We start from the raw sequence: 19,965 nt of genomic DNA, 5'->3' as shown, positions 1-19,965 counted from the left end.
GGCCTTTTGGAGAGCGTGAATTTTTTTGGGGGTGGGGGGATGGGGAGCAGCATTTCATTCTTGAACCCAGGCAGCACAATGTCTTGGGCCAGCCCTGTGCACATCAACAAAAAGTGAGCCGATGAATAAATGTTTGTATCAGATATAAACACGACTGCTACTTTTTTCACGGCTCTTCTACAGTTGTGAAATATCATCCAGAATCAGACAACAGCGGTTTCTGCAGACAAACATTTCACAACCCGCCGGGGATTGTAACCTGTGACGTTAGAGGAAGCTCCTTGTTTTCCACGGACACCCGAGGCTGCACCAAGCACACATTTACAACCAATAAGCCTTCGTCTGGTAGGAGGAGCCAGGAAAGTAGCCGTGTGTACACAGAGGGGGAGGGGAGTCAGACGAAAGAGTCAGCTTTGTGTGTAGGAACAGCGCTTTGGGAGCCGAGGCTATCGGCAGTACACCGGACAGAGATTTCTTTGGCCTAACCCAGCTGTCCAATTGGAAACCTTGGAAGTGGGAGGGCTTTCTTTTCATAGCAGAAAAGTCGCGAGAATTAACGGTATAGAGACGGGGACGAAGAGGAAGCAAATTGATCCACCGCTAGTGATGTGATGGGCACAGATTGATAGGCCATGTCTGTGGCTGCCTTCTCCGGACTGCTTCTGCTTTCTCTACTTTTACAGCTGACAGGATCTGCGGGTAAGTGAATGGGGCGCTGTGTTGTCCTGACCGAACACTATGGCCTGGAGAGAATGCCCACAGTCCAGTCTCTTGGGCAGGGCTTTGTGTATGTTGTAGCTGGTGCTGTGTGTTTTCTGGCGTGGTTCCAAGGAAAGGGACATCGTATAGTTGTCAGCACGAGTGGTTCTTTTGGATGAAAACTACAGTATAGTGGAATAATGTTCTGTTTGTATTTTACGGAGATCATGTCTGTGTGACCCAACCTAAGCTGGTGTGCTATTTAATGCTCCCATCTTTTGAAATAGTGGAAAAAGAAATTGTTTTGAAAATGTATCTGTTCCTAAAGCTTTAGGGCCCATGTCACACTAGGAGGCGGTATGGGAACCCCTATTCCATTCACCACCTTCAAGGTATGTGATGTGCTACAGGTGTCAGTGTATTCTTCACAACATCCCACACACACACACACATCGCAAATGCAATCTGTTTGCAGTGTGTTTTTCAAAGTCGCATATCAACTACCTTTGGCACAATCTAGTGGGATTTCAGCCCCTTTCTAATAAATAGGCCGAAAAATCTCACCCAATTGAATCGAACAGGAATACGGACCAAGTTCCTGTATGATTCCACTGGTTGTAGACCCTTACATATACTCAGTGAAGGGACTTTCCTCAGATTATACACAAAGATTAAAGCAGAGTTCCAGCCGTTTTCGTGTTTATTTAAAGTCATAAAGTGTAGCTGCTGTTTGTGTGTGTGTGTGTGTGTGTGTGTGTGTGTGTGTGTGTTTTTTTTTTTTTTTTTTATTTTTTTATTTTTTTTTATTAAAAGTCATTTTCTCACTTGTCCCACGGTTTTCTCCCTCTTCTCCCCGCAGCGCCGGCATCTCTGGTGTGGACACCCGGCTCTGACAGCTTAGTGCTTCACAGCCGGGTGTGCACTGCGCATGCTGAATGGACAGGCAGTCTTCTGGGACCTCTGACGTGTCCCAGAAGATTGCAGGGTGGGAGGGGAACTAGGCGACCCGCGTGGAAATGGGAGCGGGTACCTGTCAAATCTAGGTACCCGCTCCCCCCACCCCCCCAAAAAAAAAGTGACATGCCAAATGTGGCATGTCAGGGGGTCAGGACCACTTAAAGCGGAAGTTCCACTTGAGTGGAACTCCGCTTTAACCACTTGTGGACTGGAAGGATTTGCCCCCTTAATGACCAGGCCATATTTTGCGATTCGGCACTGCGTTACTTTAATGGACAATAGCACGGTCGTGCGATGCTGTACCTAAATAAAATTGATGTCCTTTTTTTTTTCCCCCACAAATAGAGCTTTCTTTTGGTGGTATTTGATCACCTGAGTGATTTTTTTTTTTTTTTTTGCGCTATTAACAAAAAAAGAGCGACCATTCTGGAAAAAAAAAAATTTCTCACATACTGCTATATGACATACCCAAAAGAAAATCTAAAAATCTAAATTTAACATTTTAGGCCAATTTGTATTCTGCTACGTATTTTTGGTAAAAAATCACAATAAGCATATTTTGATTGGTTTGCGAAAATGTTATCGCGTCTACTAACTACAGGAAAGATTTGTCTTTTTTTTTTTTTTTTTGGGACTGCGACATTGCTGCGGACAGATTGAACCCCTGACTGACTTTTTTAACACTTTTGGGGGTACCAGTGACATTACTACAGTAATCTGTGCTAAAAATAGGCACTGTTACTGTAATATTGACACTGGCAGGGAAGGGGTTAACACTGGGTGAACAAGGGGTTAAATGTGTACCTAGGGGCATGTTTCTAACTGTGGGTGGGTGTGGCTTGTGGAATGATCAGAGACCTGTAATCCTATGTAGAAGAACAGTCAGCTGTGTTTTCAACAGCTGACAGTTCTTCTCTCTCAGTGGGGAATGATCGCGGGTGTCAGGCGGCAATTGGAGCCACCTGCCCCGTGCATCGGAGTACCTGCTGATAAGCGGGAGCGTGCCGCCGGCGGTGCGCGATTCCGACATGCCTACTGCGGTTCACGCATGAGTGGCTGCCTGCCTCAGTATAACTGCAGCGGGCGGTCAGCAACCAGTTAAAGGAGTTGTAAAGGCAGGCAGGTTTTTTTTATCTTAATGCATTAAGATAAAAAGCCTTTTATGTGTAGCAGCTGCCCCTGCACACCCTAATACTTACCTGTGCCCCCTCTGTCCAGCAATGTCCACAAGTCTCTCAGTCATCTGGAACTCTCCCTCCTGATTGGCTGAGATACAGCCGCAGCGCCATTGGCTCCCATGGCTGTCAGTCAGGGAGGGGGCGGGGCCAAATACCAGCTCCTTGTCTAGATGGACACACGGAGCTGCAGCCTAGCTTGGGTGCCCCCATAGCAAGCTGCTTACTGTGAGGGCACCTAATAGGAGAAAGGGGCTAGGAGCAGGAACGAGGGACCCGAGAAGAGGATCCAGGCTGCTCTGTGCAAAACCAACTGCACAGAGGAGGTACTTTTCTTTAAAAAAAAAAAAAAAACAAGACTTTGCAATCACTTTAAACTAATCCTCCTACATACATTGTACATGTCTATTTGCAGTCTTCTCTTCCCTACATCCGTTTAAAGTGCTGAATTTATAAAGCTTGTCTAAGAGGTTAAAAAAAGGGAGTGAAGAGCTAAAGTTATTCTGCAGAGCTCAGTTAGGAGAGCTCTAAGAACTGACTGGAGGGCTGTCAATCAGCTGGAGGTCCCTCCCAGTCACCTTTTTTTTTTTTTTTATTTTTTTTTATTTCTCTTGATCAGGAAAACGTGTCATAAGTTATTTTATGCTGATGGCAGAGGAACAAAGCAGCAGAAAGAAATTACACCTGGTGCTCTTAATTTAGAAAAGTGCACACTAAAGAGACAGGTGCTTTTGATTATATTTTGTCATGGGTTTACAACTGGCCCCTTTTGCAGGTATAGCTATGTAACATAAAAAAAAAAAAGGGGTCTATACTTTTATAAAATCCAGTAATACACTGTTGCACCCTGCTCTATACATGCTCAGTTGCTCTCCATTTTTAGGCACTTCTGAATTTGTAGAGGCTGACCTGCAGACAGCCTTGAAGCGGAATTAAACTTTCCAATACTTTAGTCAATGAAGCTGCTTCTATTTGGTCTGCAACTCCCATGAATGCTGCACATGTGATCAGTTATGACGCCAGCCATTTAATGGTTTGACAGTTTGGTTAAAGACACAAGCAAATGTGACAGCAGTAAGCAATTCTGGCATTCCATGAGTTTTTTTTTTTTTTTGAAAACGTTAAATTGATAGGTTTAGTTTCGCTTTATGATTTACTGCTGTTCAGGGGCTTTGGCCTTCAGTAAAATGGCAGCCTCCGGCAAGAAGAAACAGGAGCAATGCTGGAGGCAATTTACAGCGCACACTAATTTTGGTAGCATAATTATTATTGCGGAATGTATGTTCCTTGCTAAAGAATAATTATTTCTCTTACGTCCTCCGACAGTCGCCGCCACTTCATAATCTTCACTAATGGGGTAATTGACCTTTTCTCCGCAGGAGTAGCTAGGCAACAAGATTTGTTAATATCAAAGCTTTTTAGCATATCACACCCCTAGGGGGTGGTCCCCTCAGTCAATACCTCCCTGCTTCCAGCATTCTCAACTCAGTTTTCAATTGCCTAGCTTAGGAGTAGCTGGCTGTTCCTGTGCTGGGGTTTTCAGTCTCAGCCTTCTATCCTCTTTTTGATTTTATTTCAAGTATTTTTTCTCTTTCTTTTACTTAGCTGTTTTTTTCTCAGCATTAGTTTAGTTTTCTTCCTATGAAGATGATCATGCGGAGCTGGGTCTCGGTCTGGCCACCCTGGATCCCAGGGCTGAGAGCCAGGGGTTTCCCCAGCCTGCCATCGAGCGTTCAGCTCAGGTTTTCCTGGCATATTGAACGACCCATCCCTGTTCGCTGCAGGGATGCTGCCTGTGAGGTGGCTACCTCACCGGACGCCATTTGCGATTTCGCACCGCAGTTCCACTGCGTCCTGGCTGCGACACTCCCTGTCCTCAGTACAGCGGTTTGGTCGCTAGAGAGGGCTCCCCACGCCATCCGGACTGGTAAGTAAATTTCTATGTGGGGACCTGTCTGTTTGGGTGTCAGTCTGTGACTGTGTGACCCTGCATATCTGTGTAAATGCTGAGCTCCCTGTCAGATTCCTGTGTGGAATAGCTGCCTTTCTGTGGGCTGCGGGGGGGGCTCTCCTGCTCTGCTGTGTGAGATGTATGGGGCAGACTGGGCTCAGACATGCTGTGCGGTGACCGCTGATGCAGCCCGCCATTTTTCTCGGCAAACTGATGGTGACCGGCCCTGTGTGGTACAGCGCAGTGTTTTGGCGCCAAACGCCGCCATTTTGGCGGCGATCGCTCCTGCGAGCACATGTCGGCGCCATTTTCTTATTGCCTTGATTCCCTCAGCCGAGCGGCCATGTTTGTGAAGCCTCATAGGCTATATAGGGCGGTCAGTCATTGCATCACTTCCTTTTGCTCTGGAACAGCGATCGGTGGCAGCAGCCTTTGTGGTCTCTCCAGGTTTTTACCTTCCTTATCCTGTATTTCCTTGCTCAGTGCTCCTCATCCCTGCGGGGGTTGGTACATACAGTAGTGTGCGGTGGGCTGCGCTCGCCGCGGTCTTAAAGGGGCAGTCCTTTATTTCAGTTGATACTGGGGCATGGATTCTCAGGATTGCAAGTTTCCTCCCACCCTGGTGGGGGGCCAAGGGGCTGCTGCATCCCCCGAAGGGGCTGATCTGGCTGCTGTTGTAGCAACCTTGGCTTCTCAGGTGCAGTTGCTAATGGCTGATCGATCCGCAAAACGGCCCAGATTATCTATTTCCTCTGATTCAGAGGGTGATGGGGCTGCTATGGCTGGAGTGCCCTTCTCAGGGTCTCGTTCATCTCTGGATCTTGTGGGGTCTGAGGTGAAGGCTGAGGTAGAAGGGGTTGATACTTCTCCCCCTGGCTCGCCTGAAGAGCTTGCACTCATGGATGAGCTGATTACTTCTATCAAGGAAACGCTGCATCTGCAGGAGGAACCATGTCCTCCTGCTTTGATGTCCTCTTATGGGACTAAAAGGAAACGCAAATCCGCGCAGGTTTTTCCCTGCCCTGCAGAATTTCAGCGCGCTGTTGATGAGCAATGGCGCAATTTAAAGAAGCCTTTTACTGTGCCAAGTAAGTTCAAGCTGCGTTATCCGTTTACACCCACCACTAATGAGCGTTGGTGTGTGCCGCCTCAGGTGGATCACGCTGTGGCAGTTTTGAATAAATCTACTGCGATTCCTGCTGAGGATACCCCGGTGTTCCGGGACCCTACGGACAGGAGATTGGAGTCTCTTGCCCGTCATGCTTATACGGTTGCTGGTTCTATGCTGAAGCCTATTTTTGCTTCCATTATGGCAGCCCAAGCTATTGCGGATTTGACGAAGGTGCTCAGGCGCACCCTGGTGGCTGACTCTGCTACGCCGACAACGTTGGCTATGGTAGATCAAATTCATCTGGGTGTCATGTATTTGTGCGATGCGGACTTGGATTTAGTCCCTTTGGCTGCGCGCCTCTCCAGTGTAGCGGTGTTGAACCGTCGCCTGATATGGCTGAAATGTTGGTCGGTTGACCAATCTTCTCGCAAGACTCTAGCTAATCTTCCCTACGCGGGATCTCGCCTTTTTGGCGAGTCTTTGGATTCTCTGATAAAGGGAATTTCCGGGGGTAAGAGCACTCTCTTACCCCAATCTCACAAGAATAAGTTTGTTCGCGGTAAGAAGAATACCTCGTTTAGGCCCTCTCAGGGGTCCTTTCGTGCCTTTCGGTCGCAATACAAGGGCAAGCCCTTCAAGGGCCAAGGCTCCCAGAAGAAGCCGTGGGCAGGTAAGCAGAAGTCCGGTCAGTCCGGGTCTGCTGCCCATACCAATTCGGCCTGAAGGGGCGCCCTCACCCGGTTCTGGGGTGGGGGGACGTTTGCTCGGTTTTCTTCAACCCTGGCTGGCCCGCGTTCGGGACAGGTGGGTTCAGGAAATCGTTCGATCTGGATACAAGATCGAGTTTCTCTCTCGGCCGGCGGGCGGATTTTTTCCCTCAAATCTTCAGCTGTCTCCGGAGCGTTTGCAGGATCTGCACCTGGCGGTGCGGGATCTGCGGGCCCAGGGAGTGGTGGTTCCGGCGTTTAATCGGGACAGATTTCGGGGGTTCTACTCCAATCTGTTCACTGTGCCCAGAAAGGAGGGCAAAGTGCGTCCGATTCTGGACTTGAAAGCTCTGAACCGCTTTGTGCGGGTTCGCAAGTTCCGCATGGAATCCCTGCGCTCAGTGGTGGCTGCCCTGAGTCCGGGGGAATTCATGGCCTCCATCGACCTGAAGGATGCGTACCTTCACATCCCCATTTTCAAGGGTCACCAGAGGTACCTTCGATTCGCCATTGCGGAGGATCATTACCAATTCGTGGCGTTACCCTTCGGTCTCGCTTCGGCTCCGCGGGTTTTCACCAAGGTGCTTGCGCCGGTCCTGGCTTTATTGAGAGCCCAGGGCGTCTCTGTCTTGGGATATCTGGACGATATTTTGCTTCGGTCTGCGACCAGTCAGGGCCTGGTGAACGACCTGTCCACCACGATGCAGACTCTGCAGGAGTTTGGTTGGACGATAAATTTTCCAAAATCAACGTTGTGTCCGTCGGTTCGTCTTCCCTACCTGGGGATGATCCTGGACTCTGCTCAAGCGAAGGTCTTCCTGCCGGAAGACAAGCTCCGGACACTTCAGGACGAGGTCAGGTCCCTCAGGGACAACCGGCACTCGTCCCTCCGGACATGTATGAGATGTCTAGGTCTAATGGTCTCGGCTTTCGAGGCGATTCCCTTCGCCCAGTTTCACACGCGGGGTCTTCAGGCGGAGATCTTGGCCAAGTGGGACGGGCGTCCACAATCTCTGGATCGGCAGCTTTCGTTGAGCCGCCACACCCGAAGGGGTCTTTTGTGGTGGCTCCAGTCCCCGGCGGTGTCGGGGGGCAAGTCCTTTCGTCCCTTGTTGTGGACGGTGATCACCACGGATGCCAGCCTGTCGGGCTGGGGTGGTGTTCTGGGCGTTCTGTCCGCCCAGGGAACTTGGTCGGAGGAGGAGGAATCCTCCCTTCCGATCAACATTCTGGAATTGCGAGCAATAAAACTTTGCCTTCTGCATTGGTCGGAACGGCTTCAGGGCCGTCCGGTTCGGGTTCAGACGGACAATGCCACAGCGGTGGCCTACATCAACCATCAAGGGGGCACCAAGAGTGCCCGTGCTGCTCGGGAAGTAAACGGCATTCTGTCGTGGGCCAAGACGCACGTCCCCGGCGATAACGGCTGTACACATTCCGGGGGTGGAGAACTGGCAGGCGGACTATCTGAGTCGCCAGACCCTGGACCAGGGGGAATGGTCCCTTCACCCGGATGTCTTCCAGATGTTGTGCGCGAAGTGGGGTCTTCCGGATGTGGACCTGTTCGCGTCTCGTCTGAACAACAAGGTGGAAAGGTTCGTGGCAAGGACGCGCGATCCTCGGGCAGACGCCTCAGGCGCGTTAGTGGCGCCCTGGCATCAGTATCGTCTGCTGTATGCCTTTCCACCGATTCAGCTGCTGTCCAGGCTGCTTCGCAGATTGGCCTCGGAACCGCACGCGGTGATTCTGGTGGCACCGGACTGGCAGTCGACACTCCGTGGCGTCTGCCGCTTCAGGGCGACCTTCTGTCTCTCAAGGGCCGATATTCCATCCTGCTTTACAGTCGCTGGCTTTAACGGCCTGGCTGTTGAACGCCAGGTCCTGAAGGATAGGGGTCTCTCCCCTGAGGTCATTCCCACTTTGATCAAGGCTAGAAAAGCCTCTTCGGGAAAAATTTACTACCGTACTTGGAAAGCGTACTTTGCCTGGTCTGAGTCCAGGGGGTATTCCCCTCGCTCATACTCGGTGTCGAGAGTGTTGGCTTTCCTCCAAACTGGAGTGGACCAGCGTTTGGCGCTGGCCACGATTTAAGGGTCAGATTTCTGCGCTGGCCGTTCTTTTTCAGCGCCCAGTGGCGTCTAATTTGTTAATTAGCACCTTTGTTCAGGGGGTGCGACATTTGGCCCCTCCTAGGAGGGAACCTTTGCCTCCATGGGACTTGAACTTGGTTCTGTCCGTGTTACAACAGGCTCCCTTTGAAAAGATCAGGGAGATCTCGTTGTCTCTGCTGTCCAAAAAGGTTGCCTTTTTGGTGGCGATCACTTCGGCTCGCAGGGTGTCGGAGCTGGCGGCTTTGTCCTGCAGCTCTCCCTACTTGGTGATTCACTTGGATAAGGTGGTCTTGCGACCTAACCCATCTTTTCTTCCGAAAAGGATCTCGGAGTTTCACCTGAATGAGGACATTGTCTTGCCTTTGCTTTGCGCGAAGCCTAAGCATCCGAAGGAGGTGGCTTTGCATGCCTTGGATGATGTTCGGGCGATCAGGGTTTACCTGTCATCGACTAAGTCCTTTCGCAAGTCGGATTCCCTATTCGTCCTTCCAGAGGACCTCGGAAGGGCATGGCGGCGTCGGCTGCTACCATCGCCAAATGGATCAGACAGACGATTGTGCAAGCCTATGCTTTGAGGGGGAAGGTTCCTCCTTTCCCTGTGAAGGCGCACTCTACCAGATCTCTGAGTACGTCTTGGGCTTATCGTCATCAGGCTTCTGTGGCCCAGGTGTGTAAGGCGGCGACTTGGTCGTCCGTTCACACCTTCTCAAAATTTTACAAAGTGGATGTTCAGGCATCGGCAGATGCTTCCTTTGGCCGTAAAGTTCTTAGTGCGGCAGTGCCTTAGGTTCCCTTGTTTGGGCCCTTGGCTGTTGGGGTGTTTTTACCCCTGGGTTACTTGTTCTTCCTGGGTTGTTGCTCCTGTTGAGCACGTTTTCCTGTTGCCAGGTTGGTTCTCTTACTTTGGTAAGGTTCCTTTCTCTGATGTGGGTACTGCGTTGCCTTATGAGCGGCTGCGTTTTTTCCCACCCCTCATGTCTACACTGCTTTGGGACGTCCCCATTAGTGAAGATTATGAAGTGGCGGCGACTGTCGGAGGACGTAAGAGAAAACAGAATTTTTGTAAAATCTTACCTGTAAAATTCCTTTCTCTGAGTCCTCCGACAGTCACCGCCCCCGCCCCTCTTTTGGGGTTTATGTACTCTACTGCTATGCTACTGAAACTGAGTTGAGAATGCTGGAAGCAGGGAGGTATTGACTGAGGGGACCACCCCCTAGGGGTGTGATATGCTAAAAAGCTTTGATATTAACAAATCATGTTGCCTAGCTACTCCTGCGGAGCAAAGGTCAATTACCCCATTAGTGAAGATTATGAAGTGGCGGCGACTGTCGGAGGACTCAGAGAAAGGAATTTTACGGTAAGATTTTACAAAAATTCCGTTTTTATTTAAATGTTATGGGTAAAATTACGCTTTATGATCAGAGGTGTAGTTGTGTGTGTGTGTGTGTGTGTGTGTGTGTGTGTTTTTTTTTTTTTTTTTTTCTTTTTTTTTAAGCAGAGCTACTCCCTCCCTCCTATCCTTTTTCAGCCAAGGAAGCTGCCATCTTGGCCTCTGTTCTGAGGCCAAGCAGCATAACGATGCTGCTGCTGTCTTATTTCCAGCATCTGGAACACATAGTCGTTTCCAGATTATAGATAAACCTAGTGACTCAAAGAGGAAGGTCACGTGACCGCGCCCAGGTTAATTAAATATACTTAATAAATATGTTTCTGAGCTGCTTAAAACATGTGTTGGTTTAAAATGCAAAAACAGGATAAGACAGCGCTCAGAAGTGATAAAAATTACCTAAAATAGTGTATACACAAATAATCTTTAGCATTAATATAAAGTTACAGTGCACAGTGCAAAATATCGCAAAAACGTGATAGTGCAAAAGGACTCTATAAAAGTCTCTAAATAATATACCAGTAACAGTCTTTATATGTAAATGTAATGTCACCAACAAAAAAACAAATCGAAAAACATCGGGTGACTAGAATGCTCTGCAATCAAAAAAAAGGTGACTTCCTTTTGTTCACAACTTATACATATGATGATAGCAAACCTTGTGGGCAAAAATGCAAATGTAGTGCAAACAAACAAAAAGTAGTCCAGTGACTTTTAAAGTACTCAGTGCTGTGAAGAAAGTGCTTCTTAGGCGAGGTAGGGAGGAGGAAAGCAAATCCACCACCAGGTGTTCCACACACTTACCAGATGACCCCTTGGGGTCTATCTAGCTTTGGTAAGTGGTATACTGTATACAGGGTTCCAATAGGATGGAATGCCGCCCCAGCTCTATCCACCTAGAGCAGGGGTGGGGAACCTTTTTTCTACCAAGGGCCATTTGGATTTTTGTATCATCATTCGGGGGCCGTACAAAATGTATGCATAAATGTAATAGGCATTGATTTGCGGCCAAAAACGCTGTAAAAAATTGCGTGACTTTGAGGTCACAAAAGTGTGAAAGGGGCCTTCAGTAATCAAGGTATAGTGTGCCCCCTTTCAATGAGTGCCCACAGCGTGCCCCCTTTCAATGCGGAGTGATTGACCACAGCGTGCCCCTTTTCAATGCGGAGTGAACAGCGTGCCAAGCCCCAGAGCACTTACCTGTTGTAGCGGCGGCTTCCTCTCTTCAGTCCCCGCGTCACTCTCTTTGAGTCCTCTCGCCTCCCGCCTCCTCCTCGGCCAATGACATTGGCCGAGGAGGAGGCGGATCCGTGAGACAGTAGCGAATTTTCATTCGCTATTGTCACACAAATGGGCGGGCTCGAAGCGCACTGCTCTGCGCCTCGGGTCCAGCCTTTTCGGAGATTCACAGTGTCAGAACGGAGCCATCGGCTCCTTCTGACACAGCGGCATGGATCGCAACGATTGTGCGGGCCGGACAGAAGGATCGTGCGGGCCGCATACGGCCCGCGGGCCGGAGGTTACCCACCCCTGACCTAGAGGGACTGGTAGATTCTAACTCCAATGCCTTTACCTCAAACACCACACAAACCGATCATAAAAAAGCGAAGGCACTTCATGGTATAGTACGTATGTTCAGTTTTAATCAAGAAGAAAGGAGCCACTTACATCAGGTTTTCAAAGGAACAGCTAAACAGCATCGCCCGCCAGTTTGCGTTCCAAGGAACCGGAAGTAACGTTAGCGTAATGCGCGGACCCTATACAATTCATAGGTGGAGTGCATGGGCTAACTGATGCTGCTGCTACTTCCGGTATTTGAAAATGCATAATCTGTTCTGGCTTTTCCAGTATATAAAGCGTGTTGCCGCCATATCGTCATGCCTTTGACTTCAATTGTGACGAAATGCAAAAGTCGAGACGTATGACGTCAGCACGCCATCTTTTTGGTTTGAAACACAACGCTTTTACTACATGTAACGTGAGGCGATTACTACAATAAATTATAAATTTTACGTGTACATACTTCACTATAGGAGTTTTTTTTACAGCAGAAGGTCCAGAGGCATGGACTTACAGGCCTGCTCCTCCAACTCCACCCAATGTGGCCTACCAACGGTGATGAAAATCTGGTATAGCTGTGTCATCTGGGCTGCCCGGTAGTAACGCATGAAGTGGGGAACTCCCAACCCCCCCCCCCCTTCCATTTAGTTCTATACATAGTGGAGCGGGCTAGTCTACTACCCCCTTTATGCCAAATAAATTTATAGACCAGGGCCTGAAGCTTTTGCAAAAACATTAGCAACGGAATTGGGAGAGTCCTAAAAAAATATAGGACCCTTGGAAGGATTGTCATCTTAACGGTAGCTATCCTGCCCATCCAGGAGAGGTTGTGTGTCTGCCAGTGTTGTCTTGAGACAGGGCGTCAAACAGGGGCGTATAATTCGCCTTGAACAATGAGGTGACGTCGGGAGTCAGCCGAACCCCCAAATATGGAAGCGCCCCCGGACACCACTGAAAGGGAAAGGAAGCCCGCATGCCTCCACCGTCGCATCCTCCAGGTTAATATTCAACGCTTCCGACTTGAGTTGATTGACCTTGAGGCCAGATACCCCCTCAAATCGCGATAATAGCTCAAACAGGTTGGGCAAGGTGGTGACGGGATCCGTGGCAAACAATCCGCACTTATACGGTCGACCAGAACTTTCCACCCCGTGGATATTAGGATTAGATCTGATAGCTATCACCAACATCTCAATGGCAACAACAGAGAAGAGGCGATAGAGGGCAGCCCTGCCTGGTGCCTCTCGCTATCTTCAACGGACCCGAAACACCACCATGCCCAACCATATTAGCCGACGGACTGGAGTACAACGCCCCCAAAACATTAAGAAAGGTCGGACCGCAATTCCACCGTGAAAGGACCTGAAAGAGAAACGTCCAGGATAGAGTCAAAGGCCTTATGAAGGTCCAATGACAGTAACATGCCCTTGCGGGGAGGGCCCCCATCCCAATTGGATTGCAGCGCCGTGATCAAATCCACCGCCCGTCTGATCTGGTCCGCCGCCTGCCGTCCGGGCACAAAACCCACCTGATCATTGTGAATATATTGCGCTAAAAAGGTATTAAACCTGTTAGCATAGATTTTCGTTAGAAACTTAAGATCAACATTGATCAGGGAGATGGGCCTGTAATTAGATGCGTCAGTATGATCCTTGCCCGGCTTTGGTATGAGACAGATGTTCGCTCTGTTGGTGTCTGCATCAAGGGGCTTTCCCTCCCGTAACGCTTGAAAGGAAGTAAGCAAGTGCGGAGCCAAGTGGGCCGCAAATTTTTGATAGTAAGCGGCTGAAAAGCCATCTGGACCAGGGGTCTTAGAGGGCTTTGCCTGCTTGATCACCTGCAGGACCTCCGCCAACGTAACGTCCCCCTCCAAGAGCTCCCTGTGGGAAGCCGAGAGGGCGGGAAGGCGGATATCCCGCAGGAAGTCCACAGCCTCCCTCGTCTCATTTCCCCGAGCACCATACAAAGAGGAATAATACTCATGGAATATAGACATGATCGTCTGAGGATTCTGAGTAAGTGTTCCGTTCGCCCTCCGCAGCCTGGGGGGCGCCACCCGACGCATTCGGGGGGTCAACTTACGGGCCAGCATCCGTCCCCGGTTTATCCTTTAAAGTATAAAAAGTAGCTTTCTTCCACCGCAAATGCTTTTCCGCCCGGGTGGTCAGACAGATTCAGTTCCAACCGAACCGCGTTAATTTTGTCTCGAAGGTCCAAGTGTGGATCCTGTTTGTGGGTGCGCAACAGTTCAGACAACTCCCTCTCCTTTTCCTTAATAAGAGCTTGTGAATTCTTTTTCATACGCAATGCAATTTGCAACAGGTGCCCTCTGATAGTGGCCTTATGAGCCGCCCAATTAATGACCGGGGAAGTATCGGCCAGATGATTGGAGGCAAAATAATCTTTAATATGATGTTCAAGCTCAAAACATACTGTAGGATTGCTCGAGCGATTCATTCAACCGCCAGGGAGTAGGGCCCCTCCGGACAACCAAGTCGTCACAGGGAGGTCCACACCAGGGAGTGGTCCGACCAGGCGACATCCACAATCTTACTACGCTGAAAGAGGTGCGCTGACCCAGGATGGATAAGCAAATGATCTATCCTGGTGTAGGTCTGATGGGCATGTGAAAAAAACGTGTAATCCTTCGTTGATGGATTCAGCTCACGCCAAAGATCAATCAAGTTATGATAATGCAGCATTTTAGCCAATTTAGAACCCACTTTGAGGTAGTGTCTAGAGGAGGATGTCTGTTTCGCCGTCTTGTCGAACGCCGAATCAAAGGCAACATTAGAGTCCCCCCCCCCCCCCATAAAGTACCAGGCCCTCCAGCTGGGGAGTAAGCTTATGCAGCAGAGAACGAAAAAAGGGCAGTTGGCCAGTATTGGGGGCGTAATAAGAGATAATGGAGACCGGGGACCCCTCCAAGCACCCCACCACCAATAGTAAACGGCCCTCAGGGTCACTAATCTGGCGTTCCAGAGTGAAGGACACCCTCTTATAGAAGCAAATCGCCACCCCCCGTCTTACCCGGATCATTAGCTAAGTAAAAGGTGGGGTAATGATGGTGCAGAAACGTCGGGTTGTAGTTAGGTGGAAAATGCGTCTCCTGGAGGAGGAGCACATCCGCCTGAATAGATTTGTACTGTTGGAAGGCTTGTCGCCTCTTAACCGGTGAATTCAGACCCCTGACATTGTGTGACAAATTTGACTGGGACCCTAACTGTGTCGGTCGCCATAGTGCACAGGAGGAAATATCAACGTACTCACCAGACCACTCGGCCACCAGGGGAAAGAGCTGCACTCGCGGCCCAAACACAGCTCCCGGGAGTCCGGCGACGGGGGGACAAAAAGACAAGCAAAACAAGAAGAAAAAAAGAGAGAAGGTGGAAGGAGAGACACAGAGGAGAAGAGAAGAAATTTGAGGACCGAGGGGTCCCCTAAGGCACTGTCCACCTAAAGGTAAAAGAAGTATTAATCAGTTAGATCAAACAGCTAAAATAAAGACTGTAAACCACCGAGGTAATACCCCGGTAAACCACAAATGTGACACTGGGGCAAACCCAGGAAGTGGTTTGGCCTCGTCCCCACCCACAAAGGGAGTAGCACAAAGTCAAACAGGGCACATGACCACCACCGCCAGCCCTCGCCCGCCCATAAAAGATACAACCATCATGAACATAAAAGTAATAACATCCGTGCGACCCAGAGACCCAGAAACCCCGGCCCGGAGGAATACAGAACACTCCAAGGCCAGACAGCCTCCAGTCCCGGGACCCCCACCTCCACGGCTAGCAACAGTATATCAGGGATTCCCAGACGGAAAATCCCCATATGAGATCCCACCCAAGGATCCAAGATGTAAGAAAAATAAAAAATGCAAAAGTCAGAGCAAAAAATAGCCCAATATAAAAACAAAATCTGCAAAAAGTTCAAGTCGTGTCCAATCAAAAAAGAAGAGGGACACTGCACCTAAAGGTGAAAGAAAAAATAAGTGCACCCACGGCCACCTAGGACCCAAAGTCTCCCTCAGTCCCTCAGGGTGGCTTGTTCTTCACCTTGGCCTGGCTCCTGGTTGACCTCCCCACCTGAGGCAACGGACTCTGCGTGGATCTGGCTGCAGAAGACTTGGAGTGAGGGGTAGAAGGGGGACCCTCAGGATCCGTGGAGATCAGTCCCAGGCACCGAAGGAGGGCCTCTCCCTCAGAAAACGTGACAAGAGTGTTTCTTATTACGATATGTAAAGTTCAATCGAAAAGGAAACGCCCAGTAATGCTTGATATTTTTAGCGATGAGGGGTTGCAATAAAGGCTTCAGGTTCCTGCGTTTTTGAATTGTAGTAGGTGATATGTCAGCAAATATTTGAATTTTATGGTCGCGGAGCTGCAAGTCGGCAATGTCCCTGGCTCTAGCCATAACCAGCTCCTTCACCTTGTAGTAGTGTGGCTTCACTATTATATCACGTGGGAGACCATCTTCCCTCGGCACCGTGAGGGCCCTGTGTGCCCTGTCCAATTCTAGCTTGTGGGGGTTAATGTCCGGTATCAGGTGCACTATAAGTTCCTTAGTTATAGCTTCGGTATCAGTAAATGATTCGGGTATACCTCGCACTCTAAAATTGTCCGTTTTCTAGATCGTCAATCTTAGTCAATGCTTCCTCCAACCTGTCCTGCAAAGTATCAATACATGCTGTGTTCTGAGATGTCCTTGCCACACACCGCGCAGGAGTTGTGGAGGAGCATGGAACAGCAGACAAATGAGTGGTTGCTGCCAGCGAGCCTCAAGCCCGGCCTGGTGGTGTGCGATAACGGGCGAAATCTCATAGCAGCTCTAGGCCTAGCCGGTTTGGCGCACATCCCTTGCCTGGCACATGTGCTGAATTTGGTGGTGCAGAGCTTCCTTTAAAAATTACCCCGATATGTCAGAGCTGCTGCAGAAAGTGCGGGCCGTCTGTGCACACTTTCGGCGTTCTCACCCTGCTGCTGCTCGCCTGTCAGCGCTGCAGCGTAACTTCGGCCTTCCCGCTCACCGCCTCATATGTGACGTGCCCACAAGGTGGAACTCCACCTTGCACATGCTGGAAAGACTGTGCGAGCAGCAGCAGGCCATAGTGGAGTTTCAGCTGCAGCACGCACGCGTGAGTCGCTCTGTGGAACAGCACCACTTCACCAATAACTGGGCCTCCATGCGAGACCTGTGTGCCTTGTTGCGCTGTTTTGAGGACTCCACCAACATGGCCAGTGCCGATGACGATGTTGTCAGCTTAACTATCCCACTTCCATGCCTCCTTCAAAAAACACCTCCCACAGAGGACAGCCTTTCGTTGCCTCTGAGAAGCCTGGCACACATGAGCGATTACATGCTGCAGTGTCTTCACAACGACCGCCGAGTTGCCCACATTCTAACTTGTGCTGATTACTGGGTGGCCACGCTGCTGGATCCCCGTTACAAGGACAATGTACCGTCCTTAATTCACTCACAGGAGCGCGATCGCAAGATGTGCGAGTACAAGCGCACGCTGGTAGACGCGATGCTGCTGGCATTCCCACCTGACAGCGGGGCCACAGAGGAAGCACAAGGCAGAGGAGTAGGAGGAAGAGGTCGCCAACGCAACCAGGGCACCGCCAGCACCTCAGAAGGCAGGGTTAGCATGGCAGAAATGTGGAAAAGCTTTGTCAGCACGCCACAACAAACAGCAGCACCAGCAGCTCATATGGAACGTCTTAGCAGGAGCCAGCATTTCACCAACATGGTGGAGCAGTATGTGTGCACAAGCCTACATGTAGTGAATGACGGGTCTGCCCCCTTCAACTTCTGGGTCTCCAAATTGGGCACATGGCCTGAGCTTGCCCTTTACGCCTTGGAGGTGCTGGCGTGCCCTGCAGCCGGTGTATTATTTGAACGTGTATTTAGCACGGCTGGGGGCATTATCACAGACAAGCGCAGCCGCCTGTCCAGAGACAATGTGGACAAGCTCACGTTCATTAAAATGAACCAGGCATGGATCCCACAGAACTTTTCCGTACCTTGTGCAGAATAGAGATGGATACCGACCTTACCCAGCCATTGTTCTATTTTTGATCTTTCTCACTCTTTTTGGGTGTACCCTAATTTAAAATGACTGAAAAAAAGCAGTGTTGGCTACCTCGTCCCCCTCCACCGCCGCTTCCACCTACACCTCCAACGCCACCTCAACCTCCCTCCTACTCCATATGGGCCTCGTCCTTCACAGATGAAGTAAATTGTTTTTTTTTGTTGTTTTAAGTTATTTCCCTATCCACATTTGTTTGCAGAGCACTTGCCATGCTCTTAACTACATCTTGCTGCCATTTGCAGCACTCTAGCCCTTTCCATTGGTGTTTTAGAGCCATTTTAGTGCCTGAAAGTTCGGGTCCCCATTGACCCGGACTTTTTTTTTTCAAGTTCGGCCGAACCCCCCGAACACGGGCATCCAGATGTCTGCTCAACTCTACTCATGCACGCTCTACGACTGAATAGCTTTTTATCTATGTCAATCACCATTGAGATATTTATAAATTGCTATCATGTCCCCTCTCTGGCGTCTCTTCTCCAGGGAGAATAAATCAAGCGATTGCAGACGCTCTTCATAATTAAGGTCCTCCAATCCCCTAATTAGTTTAGTTGCCCTTATCTGGATCCTCTCCAGCTCCAACACATCCCTCCTGAGGACTGGCTACCAGAACTGGACAGAATACTCCAGATGTGGTCGGACCAGAGTTTTATAAAGTGGAAGGATTATAGTCTTATCTCTGGAATACATCCCTTTCTTTATGCATGCTAATATTCTGTTGGCTTTGGCAGCTGCCGCTTGACATTGCATGCTATTGCCTAGTCCGGCCATCACTAAATGGCGGTTCATTGGCGGCCCGCACGATGCTTTCACCCGGACCGCGAGGCCGCTTCATGTATTCATTCAATGGTTGGCTGGGACCGCGGGTGTCCCAGCAACCAGTGATGTGCTGTGTGTGCGCTGCGGCTCCCGGCCGGTGTCCTGTCGGGCCGCGAGTAGGGGCGTGACGTCACGCGCGCGCCCCGCCCCCCCTCCTGACTGCGGCTCCCATTCAGCCAGGCAGCGAGTTGTGGCGTGACATTATGTGCGCGCCCCGCCCCCTGCTCGTGGCTTCTGGCTCGGCTCCTGGCTCCAGGTATGTGGAGCACAAGGGGAGAAAGCAATGTGGTCATAGCTGCACTTAAAGCTGATGGGAGGTTTTTAAAGTGTGCAGATTGATGGGCATATTTTGTAGTGCTCGTTAGAGTGCCCCATAAAAAAAAAAATGTGCCCATCGGAGTGCCCCCTAACATAAAATGTGCCTATCAGCATGTCCCTTATTTTATGTTAAGGGGCACTCTAATGGCCATATTTTATGTTAAGAGCAACGCTGATTTACACGTTTTGTTTTGCCCATCAGAGTGCCCCCTAACATAAAATGTGTCCATCAGCGTGTCCCCTATTTTATGTTAAGGGTCACGCTGATGAGCAAATTTTATGCTAAGGGCACATTTTATGTTAGGGGGTACTCTGATGGGCACATTTTATGTTAGGGGGCACTCTGATGGGCATATTTTATGTTAAGAGCAACGCTGATGGACACGTATTGTTTTGCTCATCTTTCTGAGTCCTAGCAAAGACTTGAGATTCGGACCTCGCCCCAAAGAAAATTTTAGCAACCGGACCTCCTTGAATTTTAATTCATTACCCCTGGCCTAGTCTATCATCCACCAAGACTCCCAGATCTTTATCCATTTTTGATTCCCCCAAGGGTTCCCCCCCTAGCATGTATTGTGCTTTTGTGTTTTTAGTCCCCAAGTGCAAAACCTTACACTTCTCCACATTAAACCTCATTTGCAATGTCGTAGCTCACTCCGTTATTTATCCAGGTCATTTTGTAGGATATCTGCTTCATGCTGTGTAGTTATTGCCCTGCCCAATTTTGTGTCATCCGCAAAAACTGATATAGAACTACTGATCCCATCCTCGATGCTGTTTATGAATAAATTGAACAAGGTTGGTCCCAGGACTGAGCCTTGGGGGACCCCGCTTACCACCTCAGACCAGTCTGAGTATGCGTTGTTTTTATTACCACCCTTTGGACACGCCCTTTTAACTCATTCCATATCCAAGAGCAAACCCTGCGGTCGATACCTGCAGACCTTATTTTATAAATTAGGCGCTTGTGGGGAACTGTATCAAATGCCTTGGCGAAATCTAGGTACACCACATGCACTGGTCTGCCCCTATCTAGCTTACAGCTCACCTCCTCGTAGAATGTTAAGAGATTGGTTTG

The 19,965-nt window shown here is 49.6% G+C and overlaps 1 protein-coding gene across 1 annotated transcript in view; it reads left to right on the top strand.

Moving 5' to 3' along the window:
• The first annotated feature begins 586 nt into the window (after nucleotides 1–586).
• Nucleotides 587–19,965, top strand: part of TGFBR1 (transforming growth factor beta receptor 1) — a 325,401-nt gene continuing 306,022 nt past the window's right edge. The window contains exon 1 of the mRNA XM_082258755.1: nucleotides 587–699. Within this exon, the coding sequence (XP_082114881.1) occupies nucleotides 633–699 (67 nt within the window). The 5' untranslated portion in view covers nucleotides 587–632. The remainder of the gene's footprint in view (nucleotides 700–19,965) is intronic.

This window comes from Pelophylax lessonae (genome assembly GCF_965119305.1).
Source record: "Pelophylax lessonae genome assembly, chromosome: 5".
In the NCBI taxonomy this organism is placed as follows: Eukaryota; Metazoa; Chordata; class Amphibia; order Anura; family Ranidae; genus Pelophylax; species Pelophylax lessonae.
This window is presented reverse-complemented; position numbering and strand designations above follow the sequence as displayed.